Source organism: Cervus canadensis, chromosome 11, assembly GCF_019320065.1.
Source record: "Cervus canadensis isolate Bull #8, Minnesota chromosome 11, ASM1932006v1, whole genome shotgun sequence".
Lineage (NCBI taxonomy): Eukaryota > Metazoa > Chordata > Mammalia > Artiodactyla > Cervidae > Cervus > Cervus canadensis.
In genome coordinates this window covers 48,745,245-48,771,124 of record NC_057396.1, presented here as the reverse complement: position 1 = coordinate 48,771,124, position 25,880 = coordinate 48,745,245, and the positions used below count along the sequence as shown (strand labels likewise).

General features: G+C 39.2%; 2 protein-coding genes across 7 annotated transcripts in view; one reads left to right on the top strand and one right to left on the bottom strand.

The window, feature by feature from the left end:
- PPME1 (protein phosphatase methylesterase 1) overlaps positions 1-8,310 on the bottom strand; it is a 50,479-nt gene extending 42,169 nt beyond the window's left edge. For 2 of the 3 annotated variants that reach the window (XM_043482678.1, XM_043482679.1), the window contains exon 1: positions 8,046-8,308. In XM_043482678.1, the coding sequence (XP_043338613.1) occupies positions 8,046-8,146 (101 nt within the window). In that variant the 5' untranslated portion in view covers positions 8,147-8,308. Of the gene's footprint in view, positions 1-8,045 lie in introns of all 3 variants that reach the window. The other variant, XM_043482677.1, reaches the window with a different exon arrangement.
- A 231-nt stretch (positions 8,311-8,541) lies between these two features.
- Positions 8,542-25,880, top strand: part of C2CD3 (C2 domain containing 3 centriole elongation regulator) — a 119,275-nt gene continuing 101,936 nt past the window's right edge. For 2 of the 4 annotated variants that reach the window (XM_043482672.1, XM_043482676.1), the window contains exons 1-5: positions 8,542-8,803; positions 11,833-12,102; positions 14,252-14,409; positions 21,740-21,963; positions 22,543-22,790. In XM_043482672.1, coding sequence (XP_043338607.1) covers positions 8,749-8,803; positions 11,833-12,102; positions 14,252-14,409; positions 21,740-21,963; positions 22,543-22,790 — 955 coding nt within the window. In that variant the 5' untranslated portion in view covers positions 8,542-8,748. Of the gene's footprint in view, positions 8,804-8,983; positions 9,084-11,832; positions 12,103-14,251; positions 14,410-21,739; positions 21,964-22,542; positions 22,791-25,880 lie in introns of those variants that run through there. The other 2 variants (XM_043482675.1, XM_043482673.1) reach the window with 2 other exon arrangements.

Genomic DNA, 25,880 nt, shown 5'->3' with positions numbered 1-25,880 from the left:
CAGAGTTGACCCTTGAACAACATAAGAGGGGCTGGGTTTGGGGGTGTGTGTGTGTAACCCTTCATGCAACTGAAAATTTATGTATAACTTACAGTTGGCCCTGCGTACCTGTGGACCCTCCATATTTGAGATTCCACAGATGCAATTTCAACCGACTGTCAATTGTATTAAGTATAGTACACCTGACCCTTCCACAAAACAGCATGAACTGCATGGGTCCACTTACACAAGGATTTGTTTTCAATAGCAAATACTGCACAAGCGTAATGGTAAATACAACACAAGTGGAAGTTGGTTGAAGGTGCAAACACTAAACCATGGAATATGGAGGGCCAACTATAAGTTATACCTGGATTTTTCACTGTGGGGAGGGTCGGCACCCCAACTCCCTGTTGTTGAAGGGTCTATGGCATTTACTATCGGAAAAAAAAACCTCATGTGTAACAGGACTTGCTCAGTTCAAACCACTGTTGTTCAAGGGTCAACTATATAGGTAGTATGTGCTTGGGACTGGTTGTCAAAACTGAATTTGAAGGACATCTAAGTGTGGTATATAAATGGGCCATCCTTTTAAAAGAGCTCTTTATTACTTAAAAGTTTCTTCTCTAAAAGTAACTATTTCACAGTATAAAGGAAAAAGTTTTTCCTAACCAATCAAAGGTGTTTCCTCAAATCTGACATCAAGTAACATGACAAGAAAGTCTCGTCAGGTTAAAAAAATTCCAATTACCCACTTTAGGAGAAACAGATTTGCTGGCAATACGTCTAGCAAAAATGGAAAAATGGACATTCCATTCAGAAGTGCTCAGGTCAAGGGACTCAAAAGTGGCATATAGGGGAGAGGGAGAAAATGGGGGAGGGAGGGAAAGAGAGAAACCACTTCCTAAACCTGTGCTGTAAAAAAACCAGTAGGGAATCTGAAGTCAGATTAGCCTGTTCCTCTTGTTAATATCAGGACTGAGAGCAGTTGCTGTTTACTCTCTACTCCAGACATCCCTTTCCCACTTCCCACCACTCTCTATTCCCTTAACAGAATTCCAAATAAACAGTAGCTAATAAAGATCTTTGTTATCTCTCCTCCAGTCCAAAAGAATGAATCAGAATTGGTCTAAACCAGTAATCGGAAGAGGCAATGGCACCCCACTCCAGTACTCTTGCCTGGAAAATGCCATGGATGGAGGAGCCTGGTAGGCTGCAGTCCATGGGGTCGCTAAGAGTCGGACACAACTGAGCAACTTCACTTTTATTTTTCACTTTCATGCATTGGAGAAGGAAATGGCAACCCACTCCAGTATTCTTGCCTGGAGAATCCCAGGGACGGAGGAGTCTGGTGGGCTACAGTCCATGGGGTCGCGAAGAGTCGGACACGACTAAGCGACTTAACTCACTTTCAGTGGCACATGAACAGGCTGATGGAAAAGGAAAGAAAATTCACAAACAGACCCAAATCTACATAGAAATTTGGTGTATGATAAAGATGTCATTTTAATTAGTGGGGGAAAGGAATAATTTTTACTGAGGTGAAATTCAAATAACGGGATAAAGACTTTTTAAAAAATTGTGTTACACAATTGGATAGCCTATGGATAAAGACAAAAATGGCTTCCTAAGTGGCTCTAGTGGCAAAGAACTCACCTACCAATGCAGGAAATGCAAGAGACGTGGGTTTGATCCCTGGGTTGGGAAGATCCCCTGAAGGAGGAAACGGCAACCCACTCTAGTATTCCTGCCTGGAAAATGCCATGGACAGAGGCACCTCGAGGGCTACAGCCCACAGGATTGCAGAGAGTCAGAAGCAACTTAGCGTTCAAGTACGCACAAGATAAAAAAGATAGACCTGTTCACTTTGCATTTCAAGATAAACTTCAGATGGATGTAAAAAAGAAAGCATACAGGTCTCAGGGAGAAAAACATATGAATTACTTTATAACTTGGAAGAAGGAAATATCTTTCTGCAATCCAAAATCCAGAAGCAATGGGTTTTTCTACAGAGATTTGAGTATATTAAAATTCTAAAACGGAACTTTTTACATGGCAAAAATTATTATAAGTAAGATGGCAACTCGGAAAAATATTTTTTAACACTTATAAGGAAAAAAACCTCCTAATATATAAAAGGCTTCAAAGCAATTCCATTCTTAGGTATACATCCAAAGAAATACAAACATTATTTCCACACAGAGATTTGCATGTGAATGTTCACAGGATCATCATTCATAAGAGCAAAACACTGGAAACCCAAGTCCAGGACTGAAAAATAACTAAATTGTGATATATCTATACAATGGAATACCATTCAGCAGAAAAAAAAAAAAAAAAAAAGAATGAAGTACTGATAAATGCTACAACATAGATGAAATTTGAAAATATTATGCTAAGTGAAAGAACCCAGTCACAAAAGGTCACATATTGTATGGTTTTATTTATATATCTCCAGAACAGGCAACTTCATGGACACTGAAAATAAATTAATTGTTGCCAGGGGCTAAGGGAAGGGAGGGTGATGTGAATAGGTAAGTAGTTTCGTTATGGAATGATGAAAACATCCTGGAGTTAGTGATGATTGTACAACCTTGAACATACTAAAAATCACTGAACTGTATACTCTAAAAGGGTAAATTCTACAGTATGTGAATTATAAATTAACTGCTTGAAGTTGATAATTAACATAAACAGATAAACTCTTTCAGTAACTTATGATTTAACTCTTTTAAAAAGTAACTTAATATGCAACCTTGAGCAAATCACTCCATTTTGCCTCTTCTTTCTCTATCTGTGGTAAGCAGTTCCTTAAAGCCTTCCTAAGAGGCCCTGATGTTTGTAACACATTTAAGAAGTTGAATGAAAAACTGTCTGATCAGATACGAATAAATACACAGCTTGAAGGGGAAAAGGCTGACATTATAAGATACTGAAAGAAGAGCTTCTATTTCTTAAAGAATGAGCCTTTCTCATTGTTCTTAACATAATCTACTAGTTACCATTGCTTAAGAGCTTGTGTGTCAGGAAGCATAACTGCTTTTCATATGTTATCTCATTCTCACAGCACTCTAAGGTAAGCAGAAGTATCCCAGTTTTAGAGTTAAGAAACAGACTATGAGAGGATAAATGACTTAACTAAAGTAAATACTCAAGCTAGCCTTCAAACTCAGATCATTATCACTTCAAACAACCATCTCTTTTGCACCAAGGTATAATGAGAACTGGGTTCCAGAATCACTGTGGACGGTGATTTCACTGCAGCCATGAAATTAAAAGACAACTGCTCCTTGGAAAGAAAGTAATGACGAACCTAAACAGTGTATTAAAAAGGAGAGACATCACTTTGCCTACAAAGGTCTGTATAGTCACAACTGTGGTTTTTCCAGTAGTCATAGTCATGTATGGATGTGAGAGTTGGACCATAAAAAAGGCTGAGCACCAAAGAATGGATGCTTTTGAACTGTGGTGCTGAAGAAGACTCTTGAGAATCCCTTGGACAGCAAGGAGATCAAACTAGTCAATCCTAAAGGAAATCAACCCTGAGTATTCATTGGAAGGACTGATGCTAAAGCTCCAATACCTTGGCCACCTGATGTGACGAGCCAACTCACTGGAAAAGACCCTGCTGCTGGGAAAGATTGAAGGCAGGAGGAGAAGTGGGTTGCAGAGGATGATATCGCTAGATGGCATTACTGACTCAATGGACATAAGTTTGAGCAAACTCCGGGAGAAAGTGAAGGACAGAGGAGCCTGGGGCGCTGCAGTCCATGGGGTCATAAAGAGTCAGACACAACTTAGTGACTGAACAACAAGTAAGAACAACAATAGTAACAAAAATCCAATATAAATCTGGGTTTCTGAAGTCTTGTTTCTGCCACTTAATATCTGTGATATTAGGCAAGTTAATGAACATTTGAATTTTCTCAATAAAAGAAAATAATAACCTTCGCCCCAACTTACCTCATGGAATAATATAAAAAAGGGACTAATATATATGTGTCATTTAAAGCACTATAAAACTATAAGAGATAATTGTAGAAACAAAGTACTTACTATTGATGATCCAAAACCATACTGAAAAATGACTTACAGTCTCTCTAATCGTAATGGAATGTACTAAAATAGTGACTTTCAAAACACCCTTAAGCACACCACATGAAATAGACTAAATGTTTGTGCCCCCAAAATTCACGTTAAATCCTAACTTCCAATGTTACTTTCAAAGGTGGAGCCTTTTGGAGGTGATAAAGTCATGAGGGTGTAGCTCTCATAAAAGTGATTAGTAACCTTATAAAAGAGACCTTATAGAGCTTCCTTTCCCCTTCCCACAGGTAAGGACACAGTGAGAAGACTGCCATCTATGACCAAGAAGCAGTCCTCACCATACACGGAATCTGCTGGTGCCTTGATCTTTGACTTCTTAGTCTTCAGAACTCTGAGAAAAAAAATATGGTATTTTTTTTATGGTAACCTAACAGACTAATACCAGTTGCAAGCAGGGCTCTAAAGTCAGAGTAGTTCCAAAAGCTTTAAAAAGTTCAAAACCACTGTTCTGAGCATCATCTAGTGGCATCTATCAGGGAACAATAAAACCAGGATTTCAGGCTTTACCCAAGAAATAACATACATAAAGCTACTGCCACAATGCCTGGCACACAGTACTAACAAAAAGAAAAAAGTAATTGCTATTATAGCTTTATCCAGTAATACTTTGGAATTACTAAATTCAATTGGAAAAAAATAAATTATGGACACTCAAGAAAAACCAAAATCTCAAAACCACCCTGAATATGCAAACACAGCTAAACAAGGTTTACTGAAACTGAAGGCAAGAGATTATGGAAAATAGTTGAAAGAGTAAGTCATATAAGATACTGTCAAAGGAACAGTTCCAACCTGAGAGTAAGAGAAAGGCTGGGGAGTGGAAAAGATGGGAAGATTAAAAAAAGCAAGTGAGAAGAAGTTAGAAATGCAGGATGATTCAAAACTGGCGGAAGTGAGACTTTATAAACTAGGACCGACTTTAAAAAAAGGAAGACTGAATTCCAGGGTATTTGCAAAGGAATAAGATACATAACTCAAATTAACTATTGCCAACAATAATTATAAACCCAAAAAACACAATGGGTCTCAGAGTCCAGAGATCCAAGTCCTTAGTGGCCCTACTGCCAAGCTTCTAGGAAGCATAAGTATGAGGAAGATTTGCATTTCAGTTTTCTCATTTATTAAGAGAATATACTACTCCCTGCTTCCTAGTTTACCTAACAGAATACAGAATTCTCCAAGGCTCAGTTCCCTCAACCATTTGATGAAGCAGTAAAACCATTTCAAAGCTCTCTTCCAGTTTGATGACTCTAGGGAAGGAGAGTCTATATTATCACTAACATTAGGGTTACATGAGGCATGCCTATGTTCCAATAAGGAAGTAAAAATTCAGGAAAATAAGCCCCTTGAGGAACACATAAAATTCACCAATAAATGCTCTTCTTTTCACAGTACTATAAAAAAGCATCTTTCTAAAGAACTTTATTTTCCAGAATAAGCAGTTAACCTAAATTAAGAGGATCAAAGCATCTATTTAAAGAGGTTAAAGTGAAAGTCACTCAGTCATGTTCGACTCTTTGCAACCCCATGGACTGGTCCATGTAATTCCCCAGGCCAGAATACCGCAGTGGGTAGCCTTTCTGTTCTCCAGGGGATCTTCCCAACCCAGGGATCAAACCCAGGTCTCCCACATTGCAGGTAGATTCTTTACCAGCTGAACTACAAGGGAAGCCCTTAAAGAGGTTACTGCTGCTGCTAAGTCGCTTCAGTCATGGGGACTCTGTGCGACCCCATAGACAGCAGCCCACCAGGCTCCTCTGTCCCTGGGATTCTCCAGGCAAGAGTACTAGAGTGGGTTGCCATTTCCTTTTCCAATGCATGAAAGTGAAAAGTCAAAGTGAAGTTGTTCAGTCATGTCCGACTCTTCATGACCCCATGGACTGCAGCCCACCATGCTCCTCCGTCCATGGGATTTTCCAGGCAAGAGTACTGGAGTGGGGTGCCATTGCCTTCTCCGTTAAAGAGGCTAAGTTACTAACAATTAAGCTAATCAGTAGATTTTAGTACATGTGCTGCTGAAGTGGGCACTAATCAGTAGATTTTACTTTCTCTTAGCATTTTTCTTCGGTTCTTCATCTTCAGAGAACTTGTTTTGCCAACGTGAGAAGCTAAGCTCTAAACTTATCTGAAGCACATATGGTTATTAAAAAGCTAGTATTTTTATGTATTTTCACAGGAGAGCACTGGAATACTGAAAGACCAAAGTTTAGATTGAAAAAGGCAGCAACTAAGATACATATCAACAATAAATGCTACATTAATTTTATAGTCCAGGTTAATTTCCCCCAAATAATCTACTACAGATCAGCTTCCAGATCCTCCATGATCATGTTACAGTCCTACCTTAGTCTTCCAAAGTCAAAACAATCTTCATTTTACCTTACATGCAGCCTTCTGCCACCTCTTTGTACTGTGTGCATTCACTGACCTACCTTCTACCTTCATCTGTCAAGGTTTTCTCATTTTTCTACTCTGTCCCATGGTCAGGTCTCCACTTAAGTCTTTGTTTCCTTCCCCAGTTTTTCCAATCATTCTCACTACCCCTCTACCCTCCTGTTTTAATTTATAGGATTCTCCTTTCTCTCCATTCCTAGGACCTGTTTTCACAGCACTGTATCTCCTATCTTCGTCTCCTTTTTGGTAAGCTTTTGTACATGTTACTTCTTCAGAACCTAAGATTTTTCTTCTCTAGTCCTTATTCCAAGAATATCTATCAATCCATCTCTAGAATTCCAAATAAACACTCTTGATTACCACATACCTAAATATTTTTTCTATCCCTTACAGTCACTAGTCTCCAGAATCCTGTCTGATACTACACACACACCTCAAAACCGACTACCTGATCAATTACCTATTTTTGAGCAATTACCTCTCCCAGGTTCAACTCATTACACTCTCTCTCCTACATCTTAGATCCCCCAACCTGGCCCAGTTCATTCAACAACCTAAAATTCCAAAAGCCAACACAGCTCCTCCCATTCCAGTAAATGGTGGTTTCCCCCAAAACATTTTAAGCTGCTACTCTCAATACTTCACTGAGTTTTATCAGACCAGTACATAACTTCCACCAGACCTACTTGCCCTGCAAAAATCAATTGCCCAAATCTTCCTCTTTAACCTTTCCAGACCTTCTCTCTGCAGTAAGCCATTAGTTAAACCCTATTCCTACTCATTTCTCAATCTCTGGAGCCCACAGTCACTCTCTAAACCCCTGCGTGCTCTCTCTCATCACTCCTCCCCTTACTCCCTACCCTTACTTCTCAGCACATTCCTGTCACCCCTAACAGTCTTCCTGGCTATGTTCTCCATCTTTCCTTAAGCCTATTCCCCACACTTTCTCAGCACCCCTTAAGAGACCTAATCTCTAAGTCATTTGCTCACTCCCTGAATATGCCTCTTCACCTTTAGAAACTCTCTCCAGAACCTTCTGCTCCCTAGTTCTCTTTCCTTCTCCAACCTTGCCTCAGGCGTCCCGTTTCCCCCAGCTTCTTTCTATTATCTAGTTCTCACAGAAACTAGATAAGGATTTACTCCTCCCAAATCTTTCCCTAGGTCTTCTCCTAATTTCCCTCAACTTTTCACTTAGTCATTTCCCATTTCCCTCAAGCATCCCTGAATGATTTCCCTCCACGTTTGTCACAACTCTTTTTCCTTTTCTCAAACCTCCACCCGTTCTTCTGAGGTGCCTCATACATCTCTTAAACTATCTTCTCAGCTTCCTCAATCTCTGCCTCATTCCCGTCTCCCTCCAATACTATTTGCCCTTTAATTTCCAGTGACTTGGCGCCTCCCCTAGTTCCCAGGTCTGCCTTCTACTTCATGTAAACGTCTCCAGGCCGCCGCCAACATTCTCTCAATCCTTAGCCTGCCTTGCCATGCCACTCTAAAGGCCGAGAGCCACCATTCTCCAACGGTCGGGGCCGGGCCTCTAGGGAGAAGGGGTACGGGTCACGTACCCCATTCGCATCTTGGCTCCGCTCTGACTGCCCCCGCTGCCGGGTAGTGGAGGGCGAGAGGGCAAGCGCCCAAGATGCATACTCTTCTCGAGGGCCGACATGAAGGGCAGGCCGCAGGTAGTCGAACAGTAGCCGAAGCTTCGTCCCACGCTAAGTGCGGCCCAACCGGTCACAGCTCGCTCCCCTAGCGACGCCCTGTAGCCTTTAGACAGCACCCAGCTACCGGCAGCACCGCCCACCGGCTCTGTAAACTCCACCCCCTCGCCCCAGCACTTCCACCGGAAGTGCGCAGGAACACTCTACAAAGGGAGCTGGGTAACGGAGTCTCTGACCCTTCAGACCCCTACGAGAGAACTCCACGACCTTCGCCGGAAAGAGAAGCGCTCCTATGTACCCTGGGAAATGGAGTCCTCAAAGACGGCATCCTACGCTTGCGCAGTTGGAGGCAACCGCGTTCAACCCTGCAGAGGTAGCGTAGCAAAGCATCCTGGGTGTTGTAGTCTACTGGTGGGAAAGAGTCTTGGCGCCTTCTTTTCTCGTCGCTTCCCAGAGACTGTTAAAGAAAGAACCACTTCTTCCTGCCTCCCAGGCTGCCCAGCGGCGCCGGTTGCCGGGGAACGCTAGCGCCTTGGGAAGGGATGGCGGGAGGCTACAGCTTAGGTGCTGGAGCCGTAGTTGAGTTGGTGAAAAGCTCGGGATCGTCATGAAGCAACGGAAAGCTCAGGGGCCTGGGGGAGGCCGTAGCCGCAAGAAGAGAGGTAATCTGAGCGACCAAAGGTGGAAGAAAGCGTAGTTGGGCGATTGGGCGGAGTTTGTGGAGAGGGGCTCTAGGCATTCTAGGAAGACCTCCCACAGCCGCGTGTTAAAAGAGCCGGGAAGAGGATTGCGGAGGGAAAATAAACCGGGGCATCGGAAGCTTAAAAGAGAGCATTTGACCCTCCCGCGAATGGAAACGGTATAGGGGCTGGACTAGGGGGCAAAGTGGGTGGATGACTTGAATGAGGGGAAGGCTTGCAAAGGAAGAGAACGAAAAAAAGTGTAGGTTTTGTTTTGGTTTTTACTTTTTAAAAATTGAGGTATAATTAACATATAACATTATGTTAGTTTCAGATGTACATTTGGATTGGATATTTGTATATATTTCGAAATGATTGCCAGTTGTCTCGTTAGCATCCGTTACCATACATAGTTACAATTTTTTTTTCTTTTGAAGAGAACGTTTAAGATCTACTCTTTAGCAACCTTCAAATATACAGTACACTACCGTTATAGCCACCGTGCTGTATCTTAAATCCCCGTGACTTAGGAATGTTTTTCATAAACGTGTGGGGGCAGGAAAAGGGGACGTAGAACTTTGCAGGTCCCTATGGGACTGGAAGAAAAACAAGTTGGAGAGTATGTCGGTAATCCTAGTAGGCAAGGATCACGTTTTAGGCCTTACTGAATCCCCCAAAACTAGCACACAACAGGACTCGATAAATGTCAGTTGAATGACTGAAGTGTGAGGCAATTATGAATCATGAAGGGCCACAGATGGGAGTAGAGAAAAACCAGTTATGGAGGAGAGAGAAATAAAGACTGGGGATTGACAGTGTGGTAGGGGGTGAGGGTATGAAGATCTCTGAAGGATTTGAGATGGTGAAAATGTTTAACAGGAGGACTTTATCAGTTTAGTCCACTTCAGAAGATGCAAGCTCACCAGGAGACCAGGGGAATGTTAGCTTCAGCAAGAACAGTCACCCTGGGAACCCAGGGCAGATCAGGAAACAAAATTGAATCTCTGCAGAGCTGCCTTGAAACAAAAACTGGGTGACTCTGCCTTTTTACGTTATAGGCAAAGAGGTATTTGGAATAGTGATAGTGCATTAGGCCCCTGGGTTGAGGACTAAAGCTGCAGTCTAGAAATGAATCTTATCTGTTGTTTAAAGATAACTAAGGCAGTTTTGAGGCAATGTATTTCCTTCCAGGAATGATGCAAGATATGAAACAGAAGTGTGAAAGTGTTCAGTGCTGTGCTACCTACCTCAAACCAGTCAAGAATATTTGGTTGATAGGAGGAAAATCAAAATTGAAATAACATGCTAATGTCCTTCTCATTATACCATGTGCATATACAGTAATAGTCGTGCACACGCCTGTGTATAATTTTTGTATTGAAACTACTTATTCATAAATATTATGGTGGGTCTTCAGTCAAGAAAGCGGAAGAGGTGTTCTCTCGGAAATCCAAAGTATTAGTTATATAAATTTCTGATCTGATAGACTTCAGTGTATTTTCTTCTTGAGGCATGACCACTCTCCAAAGGAAAAGTGAGAAGAATAGAAAGGTGTGTGTAATATTGGAATAAGTTCTTAAACTTCCTGTAAGTCATGGTTAAAAGATACTGTGAAGGGGAAGACAATCAGGGTCATTAAAGGAAAGCTTTATAGAAAGTCAGGGTTAATTGCCTTCTTTACATGTTACTATCCGTCTAAAAGCCATAAATATTATGAACATAGCACTATGCTAAAGAATAGTGGCAGAATCTAAAGGTGATACTTTCTGTCCTCATTGATTATATGATATTGGCAGGAAGAAAAGACACAGTTTAAGGTGGTCTTTATGGAAGCACTGAGTTGTATGGTGTGCATTTCATTTGTTAATTGACAGGAGTTGATGCTGTTTATATTTAGTGACAGTTTTAAAGTATGAGAATTAGGTAAAAATAGCATCTTTAAAACTGGACATTGCCATAATCAGAATAGCAGTACTTGGAAGAAAAATTTTAATCTCACTTCAGAGGTATTTTAAAATCTATATATTGTATCGTTCATGGTATCTGGTCCCATCACTTCATGGGAAATAGATGGGGAAACAGTGTCAGACTTTATTTTGGGGGGGCTCCAAAATCACTGCAGATGGTGATTGCAGCCATGAAATTAAAAGACGCTTACTCCTTGGAAGGAAAGTTATGACCAACCTAGATAGCATATTAAAAAGCAGAGACATTACTTTGCCAACAAAGGTCTGTCTCGTCAAGGCTATGGTTTTTCCAGTGGTCATGTATGGATGTGAGAGTTGGACTGTGAAGAAAGCTGAGCACCAAAAAATTGATGCTTTTGAACTGTGGTGTTGGAGAAGACTCTTGAGAATCCCTTGGACTGCAAGGAGATCCAGCCAGTCCATCCTAAAGGAGATCAGTCCTGGGTGTTCATTGGAAGGACTGATGCTGAAGCTGAAACTCCAATACTTTGGCCACTTCATGCGAAGAGTTGACTCATTGGAAAAGACCCTGATGCTGGGAGGGGTTGGGGGCAGGAGGAGAAGGGGACGACAGAGGATGAGATGGCTGGATGGCATCACCGACTCAATGGACATGAGTTTGAGTAAACTCCAGGAGTTGGTGATGGACAGGGAGGCCTGGCATGCTGCGATTCATGGGGTCGCAAAGAATCGGACACGACTGAGCGACTGAACTGAACTGAACTGTATCATTGTTGTTTTCATTTAGTATCTTTCAGTTAAAGAATCGTTTATACTACTATGTCTTAAATTGGTGTGTTCTTTCCTCACAGTAACCTGAATCCAATCCTGAACACTAACTAGTTTTCAGGGTGGCTTAGGTGACCAGATAGGTTATTCTGTGGTCTGGTTTGCTAGTTACTTCTCATATATTAGGATAAATAGAAGTAGCCTTCTCTCTGTAGAGATTAAAATATTTTTATGTGTTTTTCATTCAAAAAGAAGATGATTTGTTTTCTATATTTAGACTAAATTTTGACTTTGTATTCTTGGATTCCTCCACAGGTTTAAGTGATATTTCTCCATCTACAAGCTTGCCGCCCTTGGTTGAAGGCCAGCTACGCTGCTTTCTGAAACTTTCTGTTAATAAAGTCATATGGAAGATTGCAAAGCCTCCTGCTTGTGTGCTTGTCCGGGTGAGATGGTGGGGAGAAACATCAGAAGGAACCCTCTTTTGTCCCAGAGATGCATTGCAGACTGAACCAAAAGCTGTGAGAACAACTACACGTTATGCTATTCGCTGTGGTCCAAAGCAGTTTACCTCTTATCTAACAGGTATGTTTTTGTCTTGTCATTTCATCTGCTTGCGTAGTAAGACGCATGTAGCTATGTCATTAACAGTAGGTATTATTATGTTCCTAGTAGCGGTGGCACTGTTAGTTATTGAGGATTCAGAGACGTTATAATTGCCATCATCATTTAGAGTATACTATGTGCTACCAGTTGATAGATATTATTTCTAATCTTTAATAACCCTGAAAGATAGATATTTTCTCTGTTTTATAGACAATGAGACTGAAGTTCAGAGAGATGAAATGAATACTCTATATAAGGTTCTATAGTTGATATATGGCAAAACTAGAATTTGAACCCACTTCTCTCTGACACCAAGACTCATTCACTTGTCACTACATTGTACTTCTTTAGGTAATAACTATAATCTCTACTCTGGAACTTCCATTATACTCAAGGGAAAAATTTACTAATAGTAAGGATATAAAATTTAGTAATAAAAATTTACTAGTAATACAAGATAATACATGCTAAGTACCAATTGAGTGTTTTAGTGAGTTAGTAGTACAGGTTTTCAGAGAAGGGAGGATCCCTCTACTGGGAACCAAGAGCCAAAATTTCATTTCTGTTCAAGGAAGGCATTCTGAATATACTGTGTTATTTCTCTATTCAAGTCAAGCTTTCATATATACATTTTAGATGATGGACTTATCAAGTCAATTCAAGTCAGTAAAAGGCATTTATCATGTAAGTATTGTTGGGCTAAGAATACAGGAGAGCCAGAGGTGAATTAAAGATTAACTTGTGCTTAAGTTTACATTCTTTCCAGAAGAAAATTTTGAAGACATCAAAATATAAAGAAAAAACTCAGTTATTCAAAAAATATGTTTTTTTGAATAAAAAAAATAAAATACTTAGCATGCATCAGACATTGTGCTTAGGTGCTGTGGAGATTATAAAAATGAATCAAAAGATTTAATCCAAATGGTATCTAATTCTAACTAAATTAACAGAGAAGTTTAGTTATGATATTAGGTAGAAAGTGATAAGAGCTTTTAAAAGATACCCATAAATATTTGATTAAGAAAATTAATGAGACATAGGTGAGCCTGGATGTTAGTAAATAAGCAACAAATGTTGATACATTTCTCGTATTCTATACATGCACATTATTTTATACTCTACAGAGCACTTTTACACCTATTAGTTCATAGAATTTCCTGGTAACTTACATGATTAGATAAGTCAGGGACTGTGATATGTTAAGTAATTTGCCTAAAGTCATATAACAGCCATTAAGCAACTGCCATATAAAAGGATTCTGTGCTATGTGTTTTATTTACAATACTACCATTCCTCACAGCCATGATATAGGTATTATGATGCCTATTTTATAGACAGCTGTGGCTTTCACAGAAATAGACTATGAATATCAGAGCCACAACACAATCACAGTTCTTCTAATTGTAAATCCAGTGCTCTTTTCACTACAGCATTCAACAGATGGTGAAAATAAATCATTTTCTTAACTTTGGTAAGAAAATATTCAGAAGTTACACTGTTCTGAAATAATCTCAAATTGCATATGCATGCATTGTATAAATTGGGACCATGAAGGTGTTAAGTCAAAGCAACCAATTGAAGAATCCAATTAAGGAGTTTATTTCCATTCCTTTTGGTTCTAAGTGCTCTCAGCATTTCAGTCCTCCAGATATTATTGAGGAATAAGTAATAAAATACTCCTGAGAAGCAGGGACCAGCTGCTGCATCTATATAAGAGAAGCCTTTTGTCCAGTTCAAAACTAGATATGGTGAGAATTTAAAAACTGAGAATTGTTACTTTTTTATGTCAAAACTAAAGCCTGAATCCTTGCCAAATATGTTAAAAAAAAATACTCTTAAAGGTATTTTCCTTATCAAATAGTTGATATGCTAGCTATTTCTGTATAATATTTTCCCTCCATTTGAGATATTTATCGTTGCTTTTCTCTAAAACTTTGTTTTTTTAATCTTGGCTTCACTCTTTCCCACCCCCTGATTGATATGGTAATATATAGTTTATTTGAAAATAAAGTGATTTTTTTTTTTTTAAGTAAAAACATTTGGTAATGTGTACTCCTCTGCCCACTTCCAAAAAAAATAAATAAATAAATGAAATCTGTCTGCTGATGTTGTAATTGTTTCTGGTTAGATATGGCTGTGCTGGTGCTGGAAGTAATCACCAAACTTGAACATCTTCCAGTTGGTAGAGTTCAGATCAGTGGACTAGCCCAGCTTTCTCCAACCCATCACATCGATGGATTTTTTACCATTGTTTCACCAACATCTAAGAAACTTGGAGAACTCCAGGTAAATATATAATTCTCTGCTACATAGAGTAGAACTTTAGGGGCACAAATATTTGAGTCTGTTTGTAGAATGGGAAGGTACATGACTCCCAAGTACCCCGCAAATACCCACTCCATGCCTTTGTTCTTACCCAATGACTGTTTTGTACTTATTTCCCACTTATCCATATCCTCTTAGTTCTCTACTGCCCATCTCAAGTTCCAAGAATCCTTCACAGCTCCTTCTGCACTCATTCTTCTCTGTGCTCTCTGTTACTTTTATAACATGAATTACATAATCATTGTTCAGTTATAATCTTACATAGTCTCCAAAATCATGTATCTGTAGTTTCCTTTTAATTTCCTTTCCTTTTAGTTTATAGATTCCTTGAGAGACAGGACAGTATTTTCTTCTTTCTTTGTTTTTCCCCACAGCTCCTAAGGTAGTGCCAAGCAGTAATAGCTTGTTTGACTCATTTAAGTGGTATCTTTGATGTTCATTCATTCATTCAGCCTACATTTTTTTTAGTCTGTTATGTGCCATTAATTTAGGATACAGAGATAAGAGATCTCCTTTCAATTAGTTTTCCACAGTCAGGTGGGATGAAATAGAAAAGAGTAACAAATAGAACACAGTGTGATACATACATAGTAAATATATGTACTAGATAGTGGGAAAGAACATAGAAGGGTCCCTTTCTGAGGGAGACTCTGGGAGTTCTTCCTGGAGAAATCCTTGAGAAATGTGGTGAGTTTAATACTTTGTCAAATATATTCTAAAATATGTATAGAAATTTAAGCAAATATTTAAGAAAGCAGTTCAAAAAAGATGAAGAAAGAACATATAACATTACCAGATGTAAGAATTTGTTATAAAACCATAAGCACATAATTGTGTCAAAGGAAGAGAATGAAGTCCAGAAATAGATTTAACGAAGTGAAAGAACTTGGGCTTCCCTGCTGGCTCAGTGGTGAAGAATCTGCCTACAGTGAAGGAGCCTCAGAAGACTCAGGTTTGATCCCTGGGTCAGAAAGATTCGCCTGGAGGGAGGGAATCCTCCTCCAGATCCCCTGGAGAATCCCATGGACAGAGGAGCCTGGCGGACTACAGTTTGTAGGATCACAGAGTTAGACACGACTGAAGAAACTGATTGTGCATGCACGCAAATGAAAACTTGGCACTTTCTATACTCTTTATCATATTTTTATTTATAATATTATTTAAAGATAGTGACACCTTATAGTGGTAACTTTGTGGTAAAATGAGACTGGATTACTCCTGCTTTTCTCATATGGTACAATATTGCATCAGACCAGCAAAAACAGTTTGGCATTGTGTTTCAAGAGCCATAAAAATGATCATATATCATTTACATTAATAATTCTACTGCTGGGGACTTGTATTAAGGAAATACCATAAAAATAGAGGAAAGTAATATGCTTAGGACTGGTTATGGAAATGCACTTCTAATATTGAAAATATTCAAACAATTTCATTAGACAATATTAAGACCAAAGTCTATCAGTGGAATATTTTGTTTCCATAATAGATAAAATTATATTGTTAGGATTGTGTAGCAACATGGAAAAATTATTTTGGATTGATAACAGAATTGAAAGTGTACTCACATATATGCATATGATCAGTGACTAGGGAGAAAAAAACAAGGGAAAATAACACAATTGAAATACAGAATTCTAGGTGGGTTCTTTTCCTATTTTTTAAAAAATTTATTCATTTATTTTTGAGTGTGCTGGGTCTTCATTACTGCACACAGGCTTTCTCTATTTGCAGCGAGCTGGGGCTATTCTCTAGTTGTGGTACACACGCGTCTCATGATGTGGTGGCTTCTCTTGTTGAAGAGAATTTCTCTTGTTGAAGTGGGCTTTTGGTACATGGACTTCAGTAGTTGCAGCAGTTGAGCTCAGTGGTTGTGGGTCAGGGGCTCTAGACCACTGGCTTGGTAGTTGTGGTGCACAGATCCAGTTGCCCTAGGGCGTGTAGAATCTTCCTAGACCAGAGATCTAACCCGTGTTTCCTGCATTGGCAGGTAGACTCACAAGCACTGGACCACCAGGGAAGTCCTCTTTTCCTATTTAAATTAGATATAATTCACATGCTATAGAATTCACCCTTTTAAAGTATATAATTCTGTAATTTTTAGTATATTCATAAGAATGTGCAACCATCATGATTATCTAATTCCAGAACATTTTTATCACCCCAAAAAGAAACAATATACCCCTTAGTAGTCATTCCCCTTTTTACTTTCTCCAGCTCCTGGCAACCACTGATTTACTTTGTCTCCATAAGTTACCTGTTCTGAGTATTTAGTATAAATGATGTAATATGTAGCCTTTTGTATCTGACTTCTTTCACTTAATATAATGTTTTAAAGGTTCATCCATGTTGTAGCATGAACCAGTACTTTATTCCTTATTGTAGCTAAATAATATTCTATTGTATGGATATATCACATGTTATTTATCCATTCTTCAGTTGACAGACATTTGGATTGTTTCAACTTTCTGACTTTTATGAGTAATGCTGCTATGAACATTTGCATACAGGTTTTTTTTGTGAACAGATGCTTTCAGTTCCTTTGTATATACCTTGGTGTAGAATTGTGATCATGTGGTAGCTGTTTAAACTTTGAGGACCCGCTGGACTGTTTTCTAAGGTGTTGGATCATTTTTTTCCCCTTATTTGAATGTCAGCTGATAAAATAATACTATATGTTTTTTTATTTAAATATCATTGGACTTGTTGGAGAATTGTTTTTATAGAGTCTTAGAGACAGAGGTCAGATTTTGAAAGATTATGGAATAAGTAAATGCATAGTAATTACAGTGAAGAAGTAGAAATAACAGAGACTTCTACTCTCTAGAGAGAGATAGTGTAACCTAATGGATATAGCACCAGACTTGGACATGGAAAAATTGGTTGGTGTTCATTTGTACTCTCTGAGTTTCAGTATCTTATTTTGTAAAATGAAGATAGTAACTTTTACCTTATAGCCTTGTTGCAGGGATTAAGTAATATGAAAAACAATGTGGAAGCACTTAACATGGTGCCCAGGCATATGAGAGTCACATATAAAATTTACTTGAATTGTAGAGGAAAAGATTGATAGTGGGTGGTAGAATTGAGAAATTTGTTGATACTTTAGAAGAGGAATTGGCACACTGCCTAGTGATCTGAATCTGGCTTTCTAACTGAAAGCTTTCTTATATTTTTAAAGGGTCATTTTAAAAAAGATTGTTCAATCCAGCTGAAAATATTTACCCTCCGCCCCTTTACAGAATGAGTTTGCTGACCCTTTGTAGAGAGTAAGAGACCTGATTTGTAGACCAAGAGAAAAGCAAGTGAAGAAAGATACTGAAAATAAAAGAGGATAATTGAGCAAGGTTAATTATCTGGAAAAGGTCAGTTTTCATTCCAGTCCCAAAGGCAATTTCAAAGAATGTTCAAACGTACAGTTGTACTCATTTCACACACTAGCAAAGTAATGCTCAAAATCCTTCAAGCTAGGCTTCAATAGTATGTGAACTTAGAACTTCCAGATGTACAAGCTGGATTTAGAAAAGGCAGAGGAACCAGAGATCAAATTGCCAACATCACAAAAAAAAAGCTAGAAAATTCCAGAAAAAAATCTACTTCTGCTTCATTAGCTGCTGTAAAGCCTTTGACTATGTAGATCTCAACAAACTGTGGAAGATTCTTAAAGAGATGGGAATACCAGACCACCTTACCTGCCTCCTGCAAAACCTGTATGTGGGTCAAGAAGCAACAATTAGAACTGAACATGGAACAATGGACTGGTTCTAAATTGGGAAAGGAATACATCAAGGCTGTATATTGTCACCCTGCTTATTTAACTTATATGCAGAGTGTATCATGCAAAATGCTGGGCTGGATGAAGCGCAAGCTGGAATCAAGGTTGCTGGGAGAAATATCAATAACCTTAGATAGGCAGATAACACCACCCTAATGGCAGAAAGCAAAGAGGAATTAAAGAGCCTCTTGATGAAGGTGAAAGAGGAGAGTGAAAAGGCTGACTTAAAACTCAGCATTGAAAAAACTAAGATCATGGCATCCGGTCCCATCACTTCACGGTAAATAGATGGGGAAACAATGGAAACAGTGACAGACTATTTCTTGGGATCCAAAATTACTGCGGATGGTGATTATAGCCGTGAAATTAGAAGACGCTTGCCTTAAATATGGTGGTGGTCACTTGCATCTGAACATAGTTTTGGCCTTCCTTGTTGACTCAGCAGTAAAGAATCCACCTGCCAATGCAGGAGACACTGGTTCTATGCCAGGGTCAGGAAGATCCCCTGGAGAAGGAACTGGCAACCCACTCCAGTATTCTTGCCTGGGAAATCTACTCCAGCTAATTTTTGCCACATTGGAATGGGGACCCAGGATTGTTGGAACTTCTGATTTTTCAAGAGAAGCCAGAAATTAAAATTTTTACCTAAAATCGGTTTTTTTAATCACCGTTAAATAATTTTTAAATCTTAACAAATGCTATATTGACCAGCATAAATCTGAAAAATAGATATACTAGTTTGCTCTCTCCAATACTGATAGATGTTGTAAATGTAGAAGATGACTGTGGGCAACTTAGTGCCAAAGAGCATTGAGTCATTGAGAGAACACTGATTTGTGTTCTTAAGGATATTTCATTAACAGATGTGTGAATCATGTGGTATATTCAAGGTATTTGTGGTTGGCATGGAATCTAGAAAAGATGTGGTATATTTGGGCAGTAGAATGATGATCTGGCAATGGCACCATAAAGGAATAAGTTAACCTCCCTTATCCTAGCTAGTAAAAGAAGTAGTTTCCTTTGGAGAAACTTTGGGGGAAATGAGGACACTTTAAGAGAGATGTTCAGTTAAAGTGTAAAGTAATAAGGTAGTTCGTACCCAGTAGAAGCTCTGCAGGGCTCAGTGAAGGGGTTGTCAAAGGAATGAGTACCAGGGTGAACTTTGATTGGGGGCAGAGCATAACTGCTGTGGACTGAAATGAGGATCTGCGAGATGAACACAGGAGTGTATTGGGTACACTGTACGGAAACAGAGGGGTTAGGAGTGGAGATTGCTTGGACTGGTAGGAATTACTGAAACAGTATTCTGTTTTACACCTGCAAAACTTGACTCATGCTTTTTTCTCTGCCTGGAATGTTTTACCTCTGTCCCCACTCAACTTTATTGCTCACTCATATTTAAGGTTCTAAACCCAAGTATTTATTTTTCAGTCCTGGAAGCCATCTCTGGCCCTTCTTACTCACCTCTTCCCCAAGCCCAGACCCCTCTTTTGTGTTCCTGCAGCACCCAGTACACATATTTATCCTTAAAACTCATCATTTCATATTAAAATTACTTCTTGTTAAATTTCCCTACAAGACGGCTTCCCTGGAGGCTCAGATGATAAAGAATCTGCCTGCAATACAGGAGACCCAGGTTCAATCCCTGAGTCAGAAAGATCCCCTGGAGAAGGTAACAGTAGCCCACTCCAGTATCCTTGCCTAGAGAATTCCATGGACAGAGGAGCGTGGTGAGCTGTAGTCCATGGGGTTGCAAAGAGTCGGACACTTCTGAGCAGCTAACCCTTTCACTTTCACAAGATACTCTGATCCTGTGGGTCAGATTGCATGTTTCATTATCTCTTTGCCCCAGGCAAGTAGCACAGAACTTGGCATTGATCTCAAAAAATACTTGTTAATTGAACAAAGGAGTTAGACCAGCACCTATATTTTTATTGTAAAGTAGGTGTGGCAGGTACCTGGACTTGCTTCCCCCCCCCCCCCCCCACTGGTAATAGAGACCATTGAGTTGTTTTGTAACTAGTTCAAATTTTTTAAGGAAAAAGCAAAACTATGACTAGCCAGTAGGTCATTGTTAAGGCCAGGGACTCTATCTTTATTCTCAGTGTCTCCTTTGTATTTAGAATACAGTGGCTGTCTTTTGGCAAGTGATAAATGGTAGGGGACAATTTTCTGACACATTTGGGCAGCCAGGATTTTATTTGGGCAGCCAGGATTTTATGTGATCCTCTTACAGCAGTGACTGCACGAAGTATTTATCCCACTGCATTCTGGTCATTTGAAGAAAATCTTGATGAATAGATTTAAAGGACTTTGTGCTACCTGGTTCATGAACAAAGTTCTCATCAAGACCCAGGTGTGTTTACTGAGTCTCTGCCTTGACAATTTCTCCACACAAATTACTCCATTGAACTTCCCAGAGACTTCTTAAAATGTTTAACTGAAATCTTTTTTAAATGTTAAAATGTTTAACTGAAAATTTTTGCCTTAGGCCATTCATCATTATGTGACTCTCTTTGGCTCCTTTAACAATTCTTTCTGCTTTCTTTGTCATTGTAGCCTAACTGAACACTGCTTTTTTTTTCTTTGGGAGTACATTATTCAGTTTTTTCTCTAAAGTTTTGCTTTAGGCTCTGTTTTACTTTTTACTCCCCCATTGGACTTTGTTTAGCTTTTCAGAGAACCGGAGAGTTTTTCAGTAGAGTGCCGGAATTCAGTGGAGTGAGATGATAAAGGAAACTTCAAGAAAACTAAAACTTTACATCTTACTGTTCCTCCCTCTTCACCCTGCCTCCTCCCCAGCATAGAACTAGGGCCTTATTTTTCTCAAATAACTAGCAATAAGGATGCAACAAGTTGTTTTTTTATTTGTCAGACCATTAGTCATTATTATGCATACTTGATGTGTGCACTAAGTGTGTGCTATGCTGATTAGTCTACAGAAAAATGAATGAGACAGTCCATGCTTTTGAGAAATTCATAATCTAATTAGGATAACAAATAAACTGAAAGTACAAATCCCTCCTTTAAGCATCTGCTTTCTTTTTTAATCTTCAAATTAGGATAATATACTTTCCTGACAGAATTGTATCATCGCATTAGCTTCTCTATGTGGGGAATGTAGCACAGTTTCTGGCCTCTTATAGTATTCAATAAATGGTGGTTATATGAATGGATAGATAACAGAGTAAGTAGAAAAATGGAAAACGGAGTGGCCATAACATCTCTGCCTAGACACAAAAAAGTTTTCATAGAGGAAATAATACTGGAGGAAATCTGCATATAGAGGCATAAAGGAATGAAAAATAAGGTAAATTTAGAAAACTCTTAAGTAATTAGTAAATCTAGAAGAGGGAGATGGGGGAGGAGAGCACAGTGAGAGATGAGGCTTCTGATGTAGGCAGGAATTTGAACTTGATCCTATAAGAAATGGGGGTCATTAATTTATATTAAACAGTTTAAAAATTAATCAGTGCTAAAAAATAAAACTTCTAATACATTGCATGTCTCTTTCAGGTCTCACTTGCTCTGGAGCCTTTGTCAGAAACTTATGACAGCTACAATCCTCTTCCTACCACTAACATGACAGAAAATGTGCTTTTATCTGAGCAGGGATTCAGAGAATATTCTGAAGCAAGCAATACTCAATTTCTGGTTCCATCAAGGCTTCATAGGATCCCTACTACCAAAATTGATGGAAAAGATTTAGCAGCTAATAGCAGTAGGTCAACCCCGCCAAGGTAATTACCACACCTAATACCAATCGGTCTGTCAGCTAACTCCCACTGAACGCATAATGTTTGTCTTTCATTTGTGGTTGCTTAAAAGACTAAAGGTAGTCATTTCACCAAATAAGTATTAAGTACGCACTGTTTCCTGGTGCTGGGCATAGAAATTAATAAGAGGCAGTTCCTGTTTTATAGATGGCTCATAATCTAGTGAGGAGGCCAATACACAGGTAAATAAGTATGTCTAAGTCATATAGAGATGCTATGATGGGCAATGAAGGGAAAGAGGGAAACGGCAGTGTTTTGTGAAAGGGAATGAAGGAAGAAAGATAGATTTTGATTTTAAATAATTATCAGGCATTTGCTTTGTGTCAGGCTCAGCACTGAGCTTTTTGTTTCATTGTCTCACTTTAGCCACAACCATACCATAGGTAAAACATCTATTATTTATTTCATTTGGGAGATGAAAACAGATTTACAGAGTCTGAGCTACACTGCTATATGCCACTGATCCACTTTCTGTCTCTGATGAAGTATAATGTTACCATAATGGTTAATATACTGCTGAAGTTCTCCTTTATTTTAAAACAGGGGGAAAGATCACTTGTACTTTGCAGAGAACTCGGATACAATAAAAGACTCTTTCGGTGGACTCCAGCACCATCTTAATTCAGGACAGAGTTTAGAGTCTGTGACTCTGAAAGGCAAAGCCCCACGGAAGCAGATGTCCCTTCTCAACAGTTCTGAATTCCAGCCTCAAATTAGCACAGTTGCCAAGAGTCACAGTGACTCATGCATTCTTTCTTCAAACAACCCCCCTACCAAGGACCTTCTTTCAGGTATGTATATATTTGTGAACTGAGACTAAGCTATATTTATTGGGACTCTGCTCGTTAAGCAACATACAAAGAGAAGCAAGACTTCTGTTTGAACTAAATAGGCAAATAAAAGTGAGTAATCTTACTAGAGTCCAGAATCTCTAACCATTGAAGGGCAGCTCTATTAAACCACTGAATTACTTCTAAATAATTACTTCTAAATAATTATTGGGTGCTTATAATTTTAAGTTTAGAGAAGGCCATTTAAAGTGAACCTCAGTATGCAAGGAAAGTCTTTATCGCAGAAAAATATTAGTCCTTGTTTTTTTCCAGATAATTCAAAGCGAAGAAGAATTTTGTCTCCTCATCAGAATTTACTTATACCATTGTGCAGAGGCTAGTACTAAATCTGTTTCATATTCTGAAAATTGTTGGTTTCACTGGGAACATTCATTGTACAAAAACTGCTAATCTTAAGCCTGGGAGTTAAATATGACTGACAACCAAACAGAAATAGAAAGGAGTCAGTTTACATGTGTAAGAACTTAGACTGAAATTTTAAAAGAAAATAGCAACTGGATCGGATTACCTCATGTTGGAGAGTGGTATTATAAAAGCAGTTTTGGTACCTTGTGTTGCACTGTAATAGTCAGCAATATATCTCTGACATCAACAGCATGACATGAATTTGTTGCCATCCTCACAAGTAAAATTTCCAAAGTAGAATATCTATGACAGTAGTAGAAAAGTCTTTTAAATTAAAACTGCTTGGGTACATAATTTACATTAATAAGGACTTTTTTAAATGAAGAAAAACATTGTGTTCATATTTTTCAACTAAAGTGTCTGTGATCCCCTATTTTAAAAAATATACCCTGATTATAATATTTTATACTTTAATACAACCCTAGGCTGCACTAACAAAGAAAATTGTCCCACTATACTCAGCACTTGTCGTCTCACACCTAAAATATTTTGTATAGACCTGGGAACCAGATTTTGAGAACCAGGCTTTCATTAAGCAGTTATTTATTCACCACTTATCAAATGTCTGACACTCTTCTAGGTGTGAGGAATACAGCAATTTATTTTTTTTTTAAAGGCCCAAAATCTTACCCTATGGATCTTCTATTGTAGATGGGAACAGATGATAAACTAGGTAAGTATGTAGTGTTAGATGGTGATAATGGCAGTGGGAAAAAATGAAGCAGGGAAAAAGAGGGAATGCTGTTTTATACATCTTGGCAAAGGAAGGCCCCTTTAAGAAGTTAATATTAAAGATCTATAGAAGATGAGTTCCTTCTAAGGAGAGTATCTAGACTAGAGTACTCATTTCACATGCTAGCAAGGTAAGGCTCAAAATCCTTCAGGCTAGGCTTTAGCAATACGTGAACCAAGAACTTCAGATGTACAAGCTGGAGTTAGAAAAGGCAGAGGAACCAGAGATCAACTTGCCAACATCCATTGGATCATTGAAAAAGTGAGAGAGTTCCAGAAAAACATCTACTACTGCTTTATTGACTATGCTAAAGCCTTTGACTGCGTGGATCACAACAAACTGCGGAAAATTCTTAAAGAGATGGGGAATACCAGACCACCTTACCTGCCTCCTGAGAAATCTGTATGCAGGTCAAAAAGCAACAGTTAGAACTGGACATGGAACAACAGACTGGTTCCAAATTGGGAAAGTGCATCAAGGCTGTATATTGTCACCCTGCTTATTTAACTTGTATGCAGAGTACATCATGAGAAATGCTGGGCTGAATGAAGCACAAGCTGGAATCAAGATTGCCAGGGGAAATGTCAATAACGTTAGATACGCAGATGAAACCATCCTCATGACAGAAAGCAAAGAGGAACTAAAGAGCCTCTTGATGAAGGTGAAAGAGGAGAGTGAAAAAACTGCCTTAAAACTCAACAGTCAAAAAACTAAGATCATGGCATCTGGTCCTATCACTTCATGGCAAATAGATGGGGAAAAAATGGACAGTGAGAGACTTTATTTTCTTGGGCTCCAAAATCACTGTGGACAGTGACTGCAGCCATGAAATTAAAAGACACTTGATCCTTGGAAGAAATGCTATAACAAACCTAGGGAGCATGTTAATTAGCAGAGACATTATTTTGCCAACAAAGGTCTGTCTAGTCAAAGTTATTGTTTTTCTAGTAGTCATGTATAGTTGTGAGAGTTGGACCACAAAGAAGGCTGAGCATTGAAGAATGGATGCTTTCGAACTGTGGTGCTGGAGAAGACTGTTGAGAGTCCCTTGGGTAACAAGGAGATCAAACCAGTCAATCCTAAAGGAAATCAGTCTGGAATATTCATTGGAGGGACTGATGCTGAAGCTGAAGCTCCAGTAGTTTGGCTACTTGATGCAAAGAGCGGATTCATTGGAAAAGACCCTAATACTGGGAAAGATTGAGGGCAGGAGGAGAAGGGGGCAACAGAGGATGAGGTAGTTGGATGGCATCACTAACTCAATGGACATGAGTTTGAGCAGACTCCAGAAGATAGTGAAGGACAAGGAGCCTGGTGTGCTGCAGTCCATAGGGTCCCAAAGAGCTGGACATGACCGACTGAACAGCAACAGCCTAGACTAGGGAAGGAACCACCACGAGATATTTAGCTTTAAGAAAACAGCTAAACAGCTACCATTTATTGAGTATTCATTATTGCTAGCTACTATGCCAGGTGCCTTATACATATAAACTTAACAAAAACCGACTGAGGCTGGAATTGTTCAGTTTAGTCGCTCAGTCGTGTCTGACTCTTTGCGACCCCATGGACTGCAGCATGCCAGGCCTCCCTATCCATCATCAACCCCCAGAGTTTACCCAAACTCATGTCCATTGAGTCATGATGCCATCCAACCATCTCATCCTCTGTCGTCCCCTTCTACTCCTGCCTTCAATCTTTCCCAGCATCAGGGTCTTTTCAAATGAGTCAGTTCTTTGCATCAGGTGGCCAAAGTATTGGAGTTTCAGCTTCAACATCAGTCCTTCCAATGAATATTCAGGACTGATTTCCTTTAGGATGGACTGGTTGGCTCTCCTTGCAGTCCAAGGGATTCTCAAGAGTTTTCTCCAACACCACAGTTCAAAAGCATCACT